At 62.8% G+C, this 16,711-nt stretch overlaps 1 protein-coding gene across 5 annotated transcripts; it reads left to right on the top strand.

The window, feature by feature from the left end:
• The first annotated feature begins 604 nt into the window (after positions 1-604).
• ABCA7 (ATP-binding cassette, sub-family A (ABC1), member 7) lies at positions 605-16,705 on the top strand. Of its 5 annotated transcripts, none has more exons than XM_012729687.1 (42): positions 605-702; positions 1,796-1,986; positions 2,079-2,172; positions 2,352-2,493; positions 2,585-2,697; positions 2,836-2,912; positions 3,195-3,275; positions 3,440-3,656; positions 3,737-3,876; positions 4,087-4,203; positions 4,382-4,549; positions 4,792-5,009; positions 5,259-5,435; positions 6,574-6,796; positions 6,920-7,141; positions 7,219-7,420; positions 7,659-7,769; positions 7,977-8,148; positions 8,398-8,529; positions 8,626-8,765; positions 8,990-9,127; positions 9,295-9,479; positions 9,564-9,648; positions 10,016-10,227; positions 10,383-10,443; positions 10,622-10,726; positions 10,806-10,945; positions 11,048-11,172; positions 11,254-11,352; positions 11,520-11,807; positions 12,025-12,057; positions 12,159-12,336; positions 12,418-12,587; positions 12,944-13,121; positions 13,328-13,443; positions 13,708-13,852; positions 13,946-14,069; positions 14,424-14,553; positions 14,625-14,745; positions 14,820-14,882; positions 16,039-16,145; positions 16,366-16,705. In XM_012729687.1, the coding sequence occupies exons 2-42, from the start codon at positions 1,921-1,923 to the stop codon at positions 16,529-16,531; spliced, it is 5,781 nt and encodes a 1,926-aa protein (XP_012585141.1). In that variant the 5' UTR covers positions 605-702; positions 1,796-1,920; the 3' UTR covers positions 16,532-16,705. The 5 variants fall into 5 exon arrangements, with proteins under 5 accessions (XP_012585141.1, XP_012585142.1, XP_012585139.1 ...); XM_012729688.1 differs by lacking the exon at positions 605-702 and adding an exon at positions 896-1,044 and having other exon boundaries at positions 10,025-10,227; XM_012729685.1 differs by lacking the exon at positions 605-702 and adding an exon at positions 896-1,044.
• Positions 16,706-16,711: the final 6 nt, after the last annotated feature.

The following is a 16,711-nucleotide window of genomic DNA, read 5'->3' as shown; positions in this document are numbered from 1 at the left end:
GGCTCTGGGGGTGGCTGAAGGATTAAAGCAGAAGCTGAGGCCCAGAGCCCAGATGAAAATGGTTGGAGGGTGACTTAGAGCCCAGACCTGGGCTAGGGGAAGGAACTGGGTCCCCAGCTAGAGAGGAAGTCTGGAAGCCACCACCCAGTGACAGTTGGGACTCCACCCGCCTTCCTGTCAGCCAGCCCCAGGCTGTTGCCTGTGGTTTGCTGGGTCCCCAACGTCTCTAGCTTCCCCGTGGGCAAACAACGCCTGGGCACCACATCACCTCTCCCAGAGCCCCCCCCCCATCAGCGCCTTCAGGGCAGCGCGTCCACATTGGCTTGGGGTCACTATTGCGCAACACACCGTTTTCCGCATCCGCATCGGAAGGTTTTCTTCAGAATTGGGGACCTTTCTGGGCCGGACACCGATCTTAGAATGTTGGGGCCCCTGCGCCTTCTGCCATCACCTGGCCCTTTAGGGACCCAGAGTCGTTTGAGGGGTGAGTGAGTGGATGGATGAATGGTGACTCGGTGACGCCCCACTTCCCCGTGGGCAAGTGGAGGACCACAGTAATCCTGAAGCTAGAGGAGAGTGGGGATAAAGAGCCCTCCCGCGGCCGGGAACTGCGGCACTGCAGGCCGGTATGCAGCGTGGGGAGACAGGCCGGCGGCGTGGAGTGGGCTGGCGCGTGGCCACCCCACGGTGACGCAGCAGCAGGTGAGGCGACCCTTTAAGAAACCCGGCACCCGGCGGCTCCGCTCTGACTCCGCCTTTTCGGAGCCGCGACGCCGGCTTGCCCCGCCCCTGAGTGGCGGACTCGCCAGCCAATGGTAGGGGGCGCTCGCGGGCCTCCTAGGCTTGGGAAATTTGGCGGGCGGGGTTTCGCGCCCGCTGGGGCGCTCCTCTTAAAGGGACCGCGCTCCCTGGCCGCCCCCAGGTGGAGGGGAAGCGGCGAGAGCTGGGAGTTGGAGCGGTGAGAGGAAGGAAGCCCAGAGATCCGAAGGTGCTCGGGTGGGGAAAAGTGGAAGGGCGGAGGGATCTCACTTTCAGTCCCTGCAGGTACGTGTTGTGGAGCATAGAACTGACCACTGGCTCTGGGGGGGGGGGGCGATGGACATGAGAATCACTTGGGAGGAACTTTGCCAACATGCACCTGCAGCCCCTCCCCCTTTGAGAACTCCTCCAGGCCCGCAAGGTCCAGCTGAGAAACTGAGGCTGCCCTGCCACGCCCCAGGGGAGTCCTGGAGAGGGGCTTCGAGAACCTTAATTCCAGCCTCTTACGGTTCAGGTGACCTCTGTCAACTCCCTGCCTGCCTTTCTGGAGGCCTCAGTTTCCCCTTCTATAACGTAGGAAAGTAGGTGAAAACTGGGCAGTCCCAGGCAAGGATGGGGTGAGGAGCCTCCGTGGCTACCCCTTCTCCTGAGCTGTTTTCTGGATTGTGACCCATAAATAACTTGAGAGGGGCTGGCAAAGCCGGTGTGCCACCCCAAGCTGTGAGACCCCTCTTTCACTCAGCTTTCTTTAGCACAGTAAATACTCCTTGCTGGGGAGAGGGCATCCTTTCCTGGGGCAGGAATGGGTCCTGGAGGAACCAAGTGAAGCTTGGGTTGGAGTCAGGGGACAAAGAGGTAAAACTGAGCTGTTCCCCCCACACCCCATTAGCAGCTAGCCCTGGGGACCCAGCGTTGCTCAGCAGGGACCTATAGCCTGGCAACCAATCAGATGTGAGGACAGCCTTGGGCAGGGCTCACTCCATCCCTGGAGAGAGGGAGATTTTTTGATAAGTGCCTACTGTTTGCCTCCAAGCAGAGGTTCCAGGAATCCAGTACAATGGGATAGAGAAATGAGGACCAGAAAGGGCTAGGCACTTGCCCGCAGCCACACAGCATGTCCGCAGCCTGACGCGTCCATCTGGTCCTCTGTCTGTTACCGCCATGGCCTTCTGGATGCAGCTGATGGTGCTGCTTTGGAAGAATCTCCAGTATCGCAGGAGACAGCCGGTACCGCTGCGGTGGGTGGGTCAGGGCCGAGCCATCCTGCAGCAGCCCCAGGCCCCACTCCCACTCCCCTCCACTCTTCTGTGTCCCCCCAGATCAAGCTTTTAGTGGAGTTGCTGTGGCCCCTCTTTCTCTTCTTCATCCTGGTGGCCGTGCGCCACTCCCACCCCCCACTGGAGCAGCATGACTGTAAGCCCCCTGGGGACTAGGGTCTTTGGGGGGAAGGGTGAAGCTACCCCCGGGGACCCCAGTGAGCGGCAGGGAGCACAGGTGGGCACGGAGAAATGGCTGAACTAGCCGGCTGTTGCTGCAAAATGTGACTCTGGCGGGGAGCAGGGAAGGCCACCAACACCCTGTGTACCCTCTAGGTCACTTCTCCAACAAGCCACTGCCCTCGGCGGGCACCCTGACTTGGCTCCAGGGCCTCGTCTGCAATGCGAACAACACCTGCTTCCCGCAGCCCACGCCAGGCGAGGAGCCGGGGGTCCTGAACAACTTCAACAGCTCCCTGTGAGTGAGGGGCATGGTCGGGGCATGGCCACGGCCACAGTGGGCACAGGCCCTGCTGAGCGGCCATCTCCCGCCCTCTCTCTCTTCCCAGGGTCTTCCGGCTCCTGGCAGATGCCCAGACTCTCTTGGGGAGCCCCAGTGCCCACACGACACTGGCTGGCCTGAGGAAGCTGATGCCCAGGCTGAGGGCCGCAGAGGGAGCAGGTAGTCAGGCTGTGTTCCTCGAGCAGGCAAGGCTGAGCTCTGAACCTTGACTTGCTGGGCTGTGGAATGAGTGTGGTGGGAGGGGTGCCTCAGGCCAACGTTTGCCTAACCCCGCGCTTCCGTGCCTCCCTCCCGCAGCCTGGCGTCAGCCAAGTGACTGGCTGAGGAAGGGCCCGTCCCTGGCCACGGAGCTGCTGCAGACACTGCTGCAGGCGGTGAGTGTGGCGGGGCGGAGGGCCGCGAGGACACTGCCCTAGGAAGCCCTGGCCCTGCTCCCTAACCGGCTTCTGATGCCAGCCTCCGGGCCTTGCCTGAGGCGTCCCTGGCCCCGGGGTGGCAGTCCTCATCCCCGGTAGGCTGTCTGGATGACGCTGGCCGGGGCCCGTGAATGAGCCCACGTTTCCGTGTTTGTGAAATGGGAACTGGGGCGGTGTGGACGCCCCAGCCCCAGCGAGGCCTCGGTCAGCGTCATTGCTGCCTTTGTTGTCTTTCCCCAGGAGTCCCTGAGGCCTGCCCAGGACCAATCCCAGGGGCCCATGGACAGCTTTGTCAAGGCATCAAGGGACCTGGTCCAGGAGGTAGGTGGCCCGCACGCTCTGGACCCCAACGGGGCGACTGGACCCAGCGGTGACAGAGCTGCAGTGGGGGGGGGGGGCACTTCCCTTGGGGAGCTGTTGGGGGTCTGGGGCAGAGAGAGGGTCTGTGCTGAGGTCGGCAGCACCCTCTGCTGTCCCCTCTCCAGCTCCTGGCACTGCCCAGCCTCGTGGAGCTGGGGGCCCTGCTGCGGAGATCGCGGGGGACAGGCACAGGAGGGCTCCTGGAGGCAGCGTCAGAAGCTCTCTGCAGCGGGAAGGGGCCCCGCAGCCCCAGGGCGCTCTCTCTCGACTGGTATGAGGGAAGTGACCTGAAGGAGCTCATGGGGCGAGGGCCAGCGCCAGCCCTCCCGGACATTGGCCTGAGTGAGTGACGGAGCTGGTTCCCCAGTCTCGGCTGCGAGGAGGGGTTCAGGGGCAGCGCTCATGGTGCCCCCCCACCCCAGGCCCCTCCTGCAAGGAGCTGACTGGGGCCCTGCAAGGTCACCCGCTGTCCCGCCTGCTCTGGAGGCGCCTGAAGCCTCTGGTCCTGGGGAAACTGCTGTTTGCACCTGACACACCCTTCACGCGGCAGCTCATGGCCCAGGTGAGGACTGAGGTAGAAGGTCCTAGCTCCCTGCCTCAGCGGGGCTGGAGTGGAGGGAGACCCAGAAGGTGGGTCACAGCAGCAGGCTTTGGAGAGCTTCCAGGTGCACGAGGAGGAGGCAGCGTGCAGGGCTCCGGCGCAGGGTGGGAGAAGCGGGGCAGGCCCCTCCGAGGCTGGGCCTGGTGTGCACCTCGGTGCCTGCCTCCACAGGTGAACCGGACCTTCCAGGAGCTGGCTCTGCTGAAGGATGTCCAGGAGGCGTGGGGGGTGCTGGGACCCCAGATCTTCAACTTCCTGAACAACAGTGCAAATGTGGCCACGCTACAGGTCGGGCTGGGATGGAGGCCGCAGATTCCTCGGCCGAGGGGCGCGTCACCCCTGCTGAGCGAGCATGGGGCAGGGCAGGGCTTCCTTGGAAAGGGTGCGGAGGTGGGTGGCAAGGGGGTGATAAGGTCTTGGATGTGGGGTGGCTGACGCCTACGTTTCCCCGCTCACCGCCACCCAGAGGCTCCTGCAGATTCAAGACAACGAAAAGACTGAGCCAGGCCTCAGCGGCCAGGCGCAGTGGGAGGCCCTTCGCGCCTTCCTGGAGCCAGGCGGGGGCAGATACAGTTGGCTGGAGGCCCATGCTGATGTGGGGCACCTGGTGGGCACGCTGGGTCGTGTCATGGAGGTGAGGGAACTCCGAGTCGGAGGCGCGGCCAACGTGTGGCCCCACGGGCAGTGGGGTCCTCCTGGGGACCCTTGGAGGAAACCTACTGAAGAGGGAAGACCGGGTTCCGCCAGCCAACCCGTCCCACCGGGGTGACAGGGGCCAGGCACACCCTGGGGTTTGGAGGAGGAGAGCCCCACGAGTCCTGAGGTCCAGGGGAGGACCGGCACCCCCTAGTGACACCTTGGCCCCTCCTCGGCCAGTGCATCCTCCTGGACAAGATGGAGGCTTTACCGTCAGAGGGGGCCCTGGTGGACCGCGCCCTGGAGCTGCTTGCTGAGCACCGCTTCTGGGCTGGCGTCGTCTTCCTGGGGCCAGAGGACCCCCCCGACCCGGCACAATTCGGGGGTCCCGGCGTGGTGCGGATCAAGATCCGTATGGACATCGACGAGGTCGCAAGAACCAATAAGATCAGGAACAGGTGAGGGGGTGTGTCTGGGGCGGGGCGGGGCCACAGGGCCTCCTGCCTATCTGCGACCCGGGCTTGGAGTCCGGCTGACCACCCAAGGAGTGGCCGGCAGGCGGGGGCCCCCGGCGGGGCTGTGAGCGGTGTCAAGGGCCTGGGGTGAGTGGTAACCGAGCCTGCGGCCAGGCCAAGCTAGAGAGGGGTGGACTGTGCCCCCAGGGTTCCAGACCTTCCCTGCAGCCGACCACCAGTCCCCTCTCGCAGGTTTTGGGACCCGGGCCCAGCCGCGGACCCCCTGAGAGACCTGCGCTACGTGTGGGGCGGCTTCGTGTACTTGCAGGACCTGCTGGAGCGCGCAGCAGTGCGCATGCTCAGCGGCGCGGCGCCCCGCGTGGGGCTGTACCTGCAGCAGATGCCTTACCCCTGCTACGTGGACGACACGTGAGCGCCGGCGCCCCGCCCCTCCCGTTCCGCCAGCCGCCAGAGGCTGGGTCTTGGGGGGGCAGGAGTTCCTTGCAGCAGGCCTGCCGTCACTACGGCCAACAGCTAGTTTATTATTTCTTAAAGTGCAATTTCCATTCTACTTCTCCCCGGAGGAGTTTTTGTTCAGTCTTTAAGGACTTAGCTTCTTTGCGTGGGCTTTGGTGGGGGGTGTCGTGGGGCAGCACCCACAGTCGGGTTGGGTGTTCTACCCTTCCAAGCTTCATGAACACGATTCCTGACCGCCCTGCTTTGAACGGCACCCAATAGTGCAGTGTCACATGCTGGCTTGGGATATGCCCCAGAGTGTTTTTGTTTTGTTATTTATGCATACCAGTACACTGGGGTACAGGCCAGAGATGGGGGGGTGAGAGGATCCACCAGAGACACAGTGGGGAGCAGAACAGGCAGATGGACAGAAACACAATGCTGAGGAGAGGTCTGCTGCGCCCTGGGGTCCCTCCCTGGCGGGGGATCCAACTCAGGCTGCGGGGGCTGCGACAGCTTCATGGTGCTGCGCTCTAACCGCTTACGCCACCAGGGAGGCCCCAATTTTATTTTTGTTTATGCATACAAGAACTGGGCACAGGCCAGAGCTGGGGGGATAAGAGTATTCACCAGAGACAGAGGGGAGCAACTGGGGTCAGCAGAGATCTGCCATGTCACGTGCGCCCCCTCCCTGGCCAGGGATCCAGCTCACACTGCAGGGGTTGCAGACAGTTCCACAGTGGGGCGCTTTGACCCCTTGCGCCCCGGGAGGCCGGTGAAGCGCTTAATGGCCTTGCCCTTGGGGCAGCAGAGTGCGCAGCGGACAGGCTGCCCGCCGGCCTTCTCCGGCGGTTCTGTTCTTTCTCCTGTTCTTGGTCATCGTGGAAGCAGGAGCCCGAAAGCCCAACGCTAGTTTTGAGGGACCACCCGGGAGGGTCTGCGTTCTCCGGCACAGGAAACAGGCGGCCTGTGGTGACCCTGGGAGCCCGGGCTGGCTCAGGGCCCCCAGGATAGGAGACAGGGAATGCCAAGGTGCCTGCTCCGTGGGGCGTGGGCGCCACCCCTGTGCGGGCCGCTGGCTCTCGGGCTCCACCGGGCTGCCCCACCGCAGGTTCCTGCGCGTGCTGAGCCGGTCGCTGCCGCTCTTCCTGACGCTGGCCTGGATCTACTCGGTGGCGCTGACGGTGAAGGCGGTGGTGCGCGAGAAGGAGACGCGGCTGCGCGAGATGATGCGCGCGGTGGGGCTCAGCCGCGCGGTGCTGTGGCTCGGCTGGCTTCTCAGCTGCCTAGCGCCCTTCCTGCTCAGCACCGTCCTGCTCGTGCTGGTGCTCAAGGTGGGCGCGCCTCTGCCTTCCTGGCGGCAGACCGGGCGTGAAGCGGGCGGGGAAGAAGCGCCCGCCTGTGTGTGCCCCTGGGCAGATGCGGCCACCAGACCCGAGCTCCCGTTGCGTCCACAGCTCGGGGACATCCTCCCCTACAGCCACCCTGTCGTGGTCTTCCTGTTCTTGGCGACATTCGCTGTGGCCACAGTGGCCCAGAGCTTCCTGCTGAGCGCCTTCTTCTCCCGTGCCAACCTGGCAGCGGCCTGCGGGGGCCTCGCCTACTTCGTGCTCTACCTGCCCTATGTGCTCTGTGTGGCCTGGCGGGACCAGCTGCCCGCGGGCGGCCGCATGGCCGCGGTGAGTGGGCTCCGGGGAGTGAGGCGGCCGAGAAACGCAGTGGTGGTCGCTCGCTGACCCTCTCGCCCTGCCCGCAGAGCCTTCTGTCGCCGGTGGCCTTTGGTTTCGGCTGTGAGAGCTTGGCGCTGCTGGAGGAGCAGGGCGTGGGCGCACAGTGGCACAACGTGGGCACCGAGCCTTCCGCGGACATCTTTAGCTTGGTTCAGGTCTCCTGCTTTCTGCTGCTTGACGCCACCATTTACGGCCTGGCCACTTGGTACCTGGAGGCCGTGTGCCCAGGTGGGCAATAGCGTACAGATCCTGAAAGAGGCGCAGGCGCACCTGGAGGCGGGGCTGAGGGGCGGGCCCCGGGGGCGGAGCCTCTGAGCTGCTTGCTGCCTGGAGGCGGGGCTGAGGTGAGAGGGCGGAGTTTCTGGGCCCTTGGCGGGGCGCTCAGTTTGAGGGACGGGACCTTGCGCCTGGTCACTATCTCCCTGGGTGGGGCTCAAGGGGTAACTGAGCACCCTTCCCTCCCCAGGCCAGTATGGGATCCCTGAACCTTGGAACTTCCCCTTTCGGAGGAGCTACTGGTTTGGCCTACAGCCCCCCAAGTGTCCTGTGCTAGCCCCCGCTTCGCAGGACCCGGAGGGTGAGGCCAACAAGGCTTAACAGTCTGTGCTTCTGGATACCCCGGTGCCCCCCACCCCAATACAACAGGTTCTCACAGATCCCAAACCTCTAGACACCCCAGGCCATATGAGTTCCCCTAACTCCCACAGACCCCTTCCTAGCCACTCCCCAGCTCCAGGCCCAAAGACCACCCGCCACCCACTGCTGAGCCTGGTCCCTCCTGCAGTGCTGGTGGAAGAGGCGCCGCCTGGCCTGGCTCCAGGGGTCTCCCTAAGGGGCCTGGAAAAGTGCTTTCCTGGCAACCCGCAGCCAGCTCTGCGGGGGCTCAGCCTGGACTTCTACCAGGACCACATCACCGCCTTCCTGGGCCACAACGGGGCGGGCAAGACCACCACAATGTGAGCACACCCCTGCACCCCCTACCCCCAGGCCTCAGCTGGGGACTGAGGCCGAAGTGGGTGAACACCCCTGCACCCTGAGTGCATGGTCAGCGGGGGGAGGATTACTTCTGAACCTCCCCTGTAAAGTGGGCACACATGCCCCTTTGGTCGGGGCATATAGTGGGTGCCCTTCAAGCTCGAGAGCCCTGTCTCTGGAGGGCTGTTTCCTTCCCGAAGGAGTAGCTGCTGAGACCCCTGCACCCCTAGGTCCATCTTGAGTGGCTTCTTCCCACCCACTGGCGGCACCGCCTTCATCCTGGGCCATGACATCCGGTCCAGCATGGCAGCCATCCGGCCCCACCTGGGCGTCTGCCCACAGTACAATGTGCTGTTTGACATGTGAGTCTCGACAGCCTGGGCGCTGTGCTGGGAGGCAGGGGTGTCTCTGGGACCCTGCCTGCCATGGCGGCCACTCTGCTTATCACCTGACCTCAGGCTGACCGTGGACGAGCATGTCTGGTTCTACGGGCGGCTGAAGGGTCTGAGCGCCTCTGCCGTTCGCGCTGAGCAGGACCGTCTGCTGCAGGATGTGGGGCTCGTCCCTAAACGGCATGCACAGGCTCGCCACCTGTCCGGTGAGCCCACCCTGGGCCGGGCTCCAGGTTGACAAAGATGAAGCCGGGAAAGGGGTCGGGACTTTGTCCCAAGGGTGGCAGAAGCTGCAGGTCACGAGCGTTCTGCCGACCCAGCAGGAGCCGGGAGCTGAGGTGCAGGCAGGTCGCAAAAGGGGCGTGGACCGAGGAGGCAGCTCTGACCAGTACAGCTGGCCAAGCGACTCCCACCTTCTGTCCCCACCCAGGTGGGATGAAGCGCAAGCTTTCAGTGGCCATTGCCTTTGTGGGCGGCTCCCAGGTGGTCATCCTGGATGAGCCCACAGCTGGTGTGGACCCCACTTCCCGCCGCAGCATCTGGGAGCTGTTGCTTAAATACCGAAAAGGTACAGGGTACGGGTGGCCAGGTTCGCCCTGGGTTTTGCGGAGGGGCTTGATAAGGAGGTGCCAGGATGGAGATTTTGCGGGGGGAATGGACAGACATTCCAGGCAGAGGCTGCAGCTCGGGCAGGGCCTGGCAGCCGGTGGCCATGGAGCGCATCCCCGCGTCCAGGCCGCACGATGATCCTCTCCACCCACCACCTGGATGAGGCGGAGCTCCTGGGAGACCGCGTGGCGGTGGTGGCGGGCGGCCGCCTGTGCTGCTGCGGCTCCATGCTCTTCCTGCGCCGCCACCTGGGCACTGGCTACTACCTCACACTGGCGAAGAGGGCCCCGCTCCTGGACACCAGCGGGAAGGTGAGTCGGGCTGATGCCTGACTGCCGAACCCAGACTCCGTCCAGCCCTGCTGGCCTTGACGGCTAATGCCACTCCGCCCCCAGAGTGCTGCCGGCGCGGGGGAGCACGTGGTGGAGCACGTGGTGGATGCCCAGCAGAAGGAGCTGGGTGGCCAGGGCAGCCAGGCTGGTGAGCTGGGCGGGGCAAACCAGGGGGCGGGGCAAGCCAGGGGCGGGGCAAGCCGGGGCGGGGCTGCTGGGCAGCAGTGGCTTGATGCTGGGCTTCATGACCCAGGCTGGATACCTGACCCTGAGTCGAACCAAATTCTGGGCCCGCCCTTTCTTTAACGGACCTGACCCAAGGCTCCCCTGACCTCTGACCCTGGGTGGTCTCCGAATCTGACTGCAGGTCAGGTCCTGCTCGCAAGGGCTTAGTGCTGACTCTGCACAGAAGTAGGTCCTCAGGGTCACCCAAGTCCCTTCTCCAGGGAGACGGGGCTGGGAGTAGGGACGGGATCCAGGTTGCCCTGTGCCCTTGGGCCTGATGCGCCTGGCAGCCCACGCAGGGGCGCCGCAGCTGCTGGCCCTGGTACACCGCTGGGTGCCGGGGGCTCAGCTGATCGAGGAGCTGCCACACCAGCTGGTGCTGGCGCTGCCCTACGCGGGCGCCCTGGACGGCAGCTTCACTGGACTCTTCTGTGACCTGGACCAGCGACTGGGGCAGCTGGGGCTTGTGGGTTACGGCATCTCTGACACCAGCCTGGAGGAGGTATGAGTGCGGGGGGGGGCTGGGTGGGGCCTGGGGGCAGTGGCTGGAGGAGGGTCACTTAAAGGGATGAAGCGGAGTCTGCTATTGGCTTTGGGGAGCATTAGGGGCTGGGACTCCGAGTCCCCAGGCCCCCAGTCTCTGCTTTGTCTCCTCAGATCTTCCTGAAGGTGGTGGAGAGCTGTGCCATGGACACACATCCGGAGCGTGCAGCTGCAGGTCACAGCCCCAGCCCTGACCCCGGCACTGCAGGGTGCAGAGTGGGACACAGCTTTAGATCAGGCCCCAGAATCCCTGGCTGTGTCTACCCGAAGGCCAAGCCCTGACCACCATCCGTCCTGGACCCAGACCCCAGGCTGAACACTAATTCCAACCCTGACCTTTGATCGCCCCTCAGATGGCAGCCACAGGAAGTACCCGGGCTCAGCCATTGTTCACCCCGACAGAACCACGGGGCTGAAGGCCCCGCCGGAGGAGTCAGCCCTGGAGAACGGATTGCTGGGTGAGCTGTTCCCACCCTGCCGCCCATCGCTCCCTGCATGTCCTCCCTGAGTCCAGCACTGACCCTCCATTCCCAACAGGGACACCAGCCCTGCAGGGCTGTGGGCCAGCGGCCCCAGGTCTGGTGCAGGGCTGGGCGCTGACCCACCACCAGCTCCGGGCCCTGCTCGTCAAGCGCTTCCTGCTTGCCCTCCGCAGCCGCCGGGGCCTCTTTGCACAGGTGGGGGGTCCTGGGCACCCGGGACAGCACATGGGGGGGTGCCGGGGAGGGTCAGGCAGACGGGGGGGTGTGGGGGGAGCCGCTGATAGGCTGGTCCTGCAGATCGTCCTGCCAGCCCTGTTCGTGGGCCTGGCGCTGGCCTTCAGCCTCATCGTGCCTCCCTTCGGCTACTACCCGGCCTTGCAGCTCAGTCCCGACATGTACGGGGCTCAGGTCTCCTTCTTCAGGTGAGTGTGGAAGGGAGAGGGGAGCAGTGGGAAGGTCAGCGGCCTCGAGCACAGAGCTGACCTCCAGCCCCGCCCACACAGTGAGGACACCCCAGGGGACGTGAAGCGTGCCCGCCTGCTCGAGGCGCTGCTGGAGGAAGCGGGACTCGGGCAGCGTGGCCTGCAGGACAGCTCCGGCGGGTGAGGCGGCCAGCCGGACCGAGCCCTCTCTGACAGCGCCGCCCTCCGGCCAGCTAGCGGGCCTCAGGCCGCCCAGGGCATGCCTCACCCCTGCTTGGGTGGAATTGGGACCCTCCAGATTCCAGGAGCTCCTGGAAGCCAGGGCCCACCCACCGCTGTCTCCACAGGGTGCCCGAGTGTGCCCAGCCTCCTGTCTGCCTGTTCTCGGTGCCTGAGCTCCCCGAAGACGTGGCGGAGGTCTTGGCCAGTGGCAACTGGACCCCCGAGTTTCCATCTCCGGCCTGCCAATGCAGCCGGCCTGGTGCCCGGCGTCTGCTGCCTGACTGCCCTGCGGCGGCAGGTGGACCCCCGCCGCCCCAGGCGCTGACTGGCTCTGGCGAGCTGGTGCAGAACCTGACCGGCCGGAACCTGTCTGACTTCCTGATCAAGACCTACCCGCGCCTGGTGCGCCAGGGGTGAGCCACTGCCTGCCCCAGAGCTCAGTCTGCCAGGCTGTGTGTGCCACGGGTCTCGGAAGTGGTCCAGCACAGGGGAGGTGGTGGCGCGGAGACCCAGCCTGGGCTCGGGCTGGGGGCCCCGAGTGCTGCCTCCGCTCAGCCTCTGTCTCCCCCTTGACTCCTGGGCATCCTCCCCTCTGTCTCGCTCACGCCCATCTGTCTGGCTCTCCCGTAGCCTCAAGACCAAGAAGTGGGTGAACGAGGTCAGGTGAGGAGAGGCCCCGGCTCTGAGTTCCAGTCCCTTCCCCTTGCCCACCCCCTTTCCACGCCGTGACCCTTAGCTGTCCCTCCGTTTCCTCCTCCTCACAGGTATGGGGGCTTCTCCCTGGGGGGTCAGGACCGGAGCTGGCCCTCGGGACAGGAGGTAGGTCACTCTGTAGAGGAGCTGCGGGTGCTGCTGAGCCCCCACCCGGGAGATGCCCTTGACCGGATCTTGAGCAACCTCACGGCGTGGGCTTGCAGCCTGGATGCTCAGGACAGCCTCAAGGTGCGAGCTCGGGGTATGGGGCAGCCGCTTGGGAGCAGGTAAGACGCCATCACCCTGAGCCCTCCCTCTGACCCACTGCAGATCTGGTTCAACAACAAGGGCTGGCACGCCATGGCAGCCTTTGTCAACAGAGCCAACAATGCGCTCCTGCGTGCCCTCTTGCCCCCGGGCTCTGCCCACCACACCTACCGTATCACCACGGTCAACCACCCGTTGAACCTCACCAAGGAGCAACTGTCTGAGGCAGCGCTGTGAGTCCCTCTGCTCCCCAAGTCCTCCCTTCTCTTCTCGGTTCTCTCCTGACCCGCCTCATCCTCTCGGTTGTTCTGGCTGGCAGGAGCTGGCTTAGCACTCCGCCACATCCTTGCTGTGCAAATGGGGAACGGAAACTGCCCCTCTGTGGGACACCATCAAGTTTAACGCGCTCCAGTCGCCCCAGCAGTCTGCCCATTCTCATCACATTGTCCTTTACCCCACAAGTACCTGCGCAATCTCTCCTGGTCTTACGACTCAGCACCCTCACCCCTGAAGAACTTGGCCGCCTCCCCCACCAGTGGTTGGTCCCGTAGCCCTTTGCCCCACCCATGGCATGCATCCTTGCACGCAGGATGGCCTCCTCGGTGGACGTGCTTGTGTCCATCTGTGTGGTCTTCGCTATGTCCTTCGTCCCAGCCAGCTTCACCCTTGTCCTCATTGAGGAGCGCGTCACGCAAGCCAAACACCTGCAGTTCATGGGGGGTTTGTCTCCCACCCTCTACTGGCTCAGCAACTTTCTCTGGGACATGGTATGGGCATTGCCTGAGCGGGTGTGGGCCCGCCTACCGTTTGCCACTGCCCCTTCGAGCTGGGATGTGTGGATAAAATCTTTGGGATTCGGGGCAGCCTTGTGGCCTCGTACCCAGAGTGCAGGGAAGTCGGGGCGGGACACAGGGCTGAGGGTGGCAGCCCCTGGGTCTGCGCTTGGACAGGGAAACTGCTGTCTCCAATGCAGTGTAACTACCTGGTGCCGGCATGTCTCGTGGTGCTCATCTTTCTGGCCTTCCAGCAGAGGGCATATGTGGCCCCTGCCAACCTGCCTGCCCTCCTGCTGTTGCTCCTCTTATATGGGTGAGGTGCCCAGCAGCTCAGGGTCTGCTCTTACTACCCTCCCCAATACCCCTTGTGCTGTTGAAGGAGGTGGGACTTATGGGAGGTTCTGGAGGTCTGAGATAATCCAAGTGTGCTAATTCAGAACTGTGAGAGGTGGCTTTAAAAGCTCATCTGGCCCTGACACACTGAGGCCTGCCTCACAGCAGATGGGAAAGGGAGCTGTGTGCTCGTCTGAGCTGCTTAGCCCCCTGTCTGAGTGGTTACACTCCTTTGTTCCCTCAGCTGGTCGATTACACCACTCATGTATCCAGCCTCCTTCTTCTTCTCAGTGCCTAGCACAGCCTATGTGGTACTCACCTGCATCAACCTTTTTATTGGCATCAATGGCAGCATGGCCACCTTTGTGCTGGAACTCTTCTCTGATCAGGTGGGGCCCAATAAGGCTGAGCTTTGGGCTGGGATTGGGTTGGCGCACTGTTATAAATCCCTGACCCACCTCTCTCTTCCTGACCTTAAGTAGAAGCTGCAGGAGGTGAGCCGGATCCTGAAACGGGTCTTTCTTATCTTCCCCCACTTCTGCCTGGGCCGGGGACTCATCGACATGGTGCGAAACCAGGCCATGGCTGATGCCTTTGAGCGCTTAGGTGAGAAATGAGAAATTCTGTCCAGATGTGGAAGTGACATTCAAGAGTCAATTATACAAGGTGGGAACTGGTGCTGACTTTAGCAAATGCAAGGTGGGGACAAAGAACAGCTCCCAGAAAAGAACTGGAGGTTTCAGGTAACACCAAGTTGGGCCAAATTAACTGTCATAAAAGATGATTCATCTTGGGTCATATCACAAGAGGGCTAAGACCCTGTATAAGGGAGGTGGTGATACCAATGTTTATGTGAATTGGCCTGTCCAGTTCCTGATCTTTTCTCTAAAGAACACAAGGTGATCTGCCTGAGAGGGAACCAGAACTAAAAGACCCAGTGCCTCCTTCTTGTTGCTACAGGAGACAGACAATTCCAGTCACCCCTGCGCTGGGAGGTGGTTGGCAAGAACCTCTTGGCCATGATGGTACAGGGACCCCTCTTCCTCCTCTTCACACTCCTGCTACAGCACTACAACTGCCTCTTGCCACAGTTAGTGGGGCCAGGGTAGGGTGGCAGGGGCCAGGGTCCCACCTTGGGCCCAATCGTGTGTCTGTCTTCAGATCGAAGCTGAGGCAACTGCCATCCCTGGAGGAAGAGGATGAGGATGTAGCCCGTGAGCGGGACCGGGTGGTCCGAGGGGCCACCCAAGGGGATGTGTTGGTGCTGAGAGACCTGACCAAGGTGAGTGTGGACTAGTGTGAATGTGGGATCCCATTTGCCCACCCACTTTTGTTAGTGACCTGCATTCCTCCCAGGTATACCGAGGGCAGAAGACACCAGCAGTCAATCGACTGTGCCTGGGGATCCCCCCCGGGGAGGTGAGTTCAGGGTGGCGGTCCCGGTGTGGGGTAGCAAAAGACTGTGTGCTTCTCATCTTTGTTTTGGTAAAGATTTATTTATGCCTTCAACAGCTGGGGTGTAGGCGAGAGGTGTGTGCGAGGGAGGGGGTGAGAGGATTCACCAGAGACAGAATCGGAATCAGAACAGGCAGATGGACTGAAATCCACTGCTGAGGGGAGCAGCGGGGAGACAGGAGAGGTCTGTTGCTCCCTGGGGCCCTGGGGGCGTCACTCCCTGCCTGGGGATCGAATTTGTGCTGCAGGGGCTGCAGATAACATCATAGTGCTGAGACTTTTTCCCTCCCTCAAGCCACCAGGGAGAATCTGGTCACCTTTTTTTGAGCACCGACTAGATGCCAACAGACACTCATTAAGCACCTACTAGATGCTTACATTTATTGAACCCTACTGTAGGCGATAAGGTGTTAGTAAGCCCCTAACAGGGAAATCAAACATGTACCGAGCACCTGTTAGTCCTTTAACCAAGCAACTACTACGCATCAACGTTTGCTAACCACTGTGCACACTCAGCTATGTGGAGCCTCGTGTGCACTGGTATGCAGTGGGCGCCATTTTCGTGTCACGAGCACCGTCCCATGTATGAGTCCAGCTGTATACGTATCTGCATCAAGCACTTGGTTCACGGCCAATATTCATTCAGCACTCGCGTGTGTGAATTGTCCACTCAGACACATGCTACGCACAAACTTACTACTCCCTGTGTGCTGCGTCTTGGCCAAAGGCTAGAGGCCGGTGCACCCCTGTTTACAAGTGTTGTCTGTTAGTATGAGCTGCAGCCTCTGTATCAAGCACCTGCTGCGTGCTAACTGACGTCCTTACCTTGGTGCTCAGCCTGAGCACTCACCTGCTGTCATTGTGTATGAAGTACTTGCTGTGCGGCAGGAAATGTCTGGAAATCTCTTGGCCCGGTTTTTATTGAGCACTACCTGTATGCAGACCTCTAGAGGACATTTACTCTGTTGATTAAGCACATCGGAATGCCCTCAGCCATTCCCTGGGGAGCAACAGGGTGCCTACCACGCGCTCAAGCACCTACCAGGGACTCTTGCAGAGAGGCACTGAGACCAGGCCCGAGGCCATCCCTGCTCAGTGCCCTTTGTGTGCACACCTGCAGTGTTTTGGGCTGCTGGGTGTGAACGGAGCAGGGAAAACCTCCACATTTTGCATGGTGACCGGGGACACGCTGCCCAGCGGGGGCGAGGTGGTGCTGGCAGGCCACAGGTGAGGGGCATGGAAGCCCTTGTTCTCTCCCCCTCCCACGGGCCCTGCATGGACGACTCCTCACCAGCCTGATGGGGGGCAAGCTTCTGCCCACACCTGGCACGCAGACTGGTCCTGAGAGAGCCCTGTCACTGTCCATGGTGGGTGGGCGTGAGACCCCTGCGTTTGGCCCCTGAAGTGGCTGTCACTCACCAATTCTCTGACCCCGTCCCCTCCCCAGCGTGGCCCAGGAGCCGGGCGCTGCGCAGCGCTGCATGGGCTACTGCCCTCAGTCGGATGCCATCTTCGAGCTGTTGACAGGCCTTGAGCACCTGGAGCTATTTGCCCGTCTTCGAGGAGTCCCTGAGGCCCTGGTCACCCAGGTGCCCCTCCCCCCATTTCTCTAGCTTCTGAATGCTGGCTGCCCCGCCCTCCCTGCCCTCCCGGGGTCCAGCTCCCACATCCATATGGGTGCCCCCTAACAACCTGCTGCACCTTGCTGTCTCCCTGCTCAGGGACTCACCCCTCCCCACCTTGCTGTCTCCCTGCTCAGGGACTCACCCCTCCCCACCTTGCTGTCTCCCTGC

Source organism: Condylura cristata, unplaced genomic scaffold (assembly GCF_000260355.1).
Source record: "Condylura cristata isolate star-nosed mole 26May11 unplaced genomic scaffold, ConCri1.0 scaffold00025, whole genome shotgun sequence".
NCBI classification, from domain to species: domain Eukaryota; kingdom Metazoa; phylum Chordata; class Mammalia; order Eulipotyphla; family Talpidae; genus Condylura; species Condylura cristata.
The sequence above is the reverse complement of the archived record's forward strand: the minus strand, read 5'-3'. Positions and strand labels throughout refer to the sequence as shown.

Bases quoted from the DNA above. Each gene is read 5' to 3' on its own strand.
- ABCA7 (XM_012729687.1), top strand. From the start codon at position 1,921: ATGGCCTTCTGGATGCAGCTGATGGTGCTGCTTTGGAAGAATCTCCAG. The intron at 5,436-6,573 runs GTGAGCGCCGGC...GCCCCACCGCAG, and splicing joins CCCTGCTACGTGGACGACAC to GTTCCTGCGCGTGCTGAGCC. The intron at 12,058-12,158 runs GTGAGGAGAGGC...TCCTCCTCACAG, and splicing joins AAGTGGGTGAACGAGGTCAG to GTATGGGGGCTTCTCCCTGG.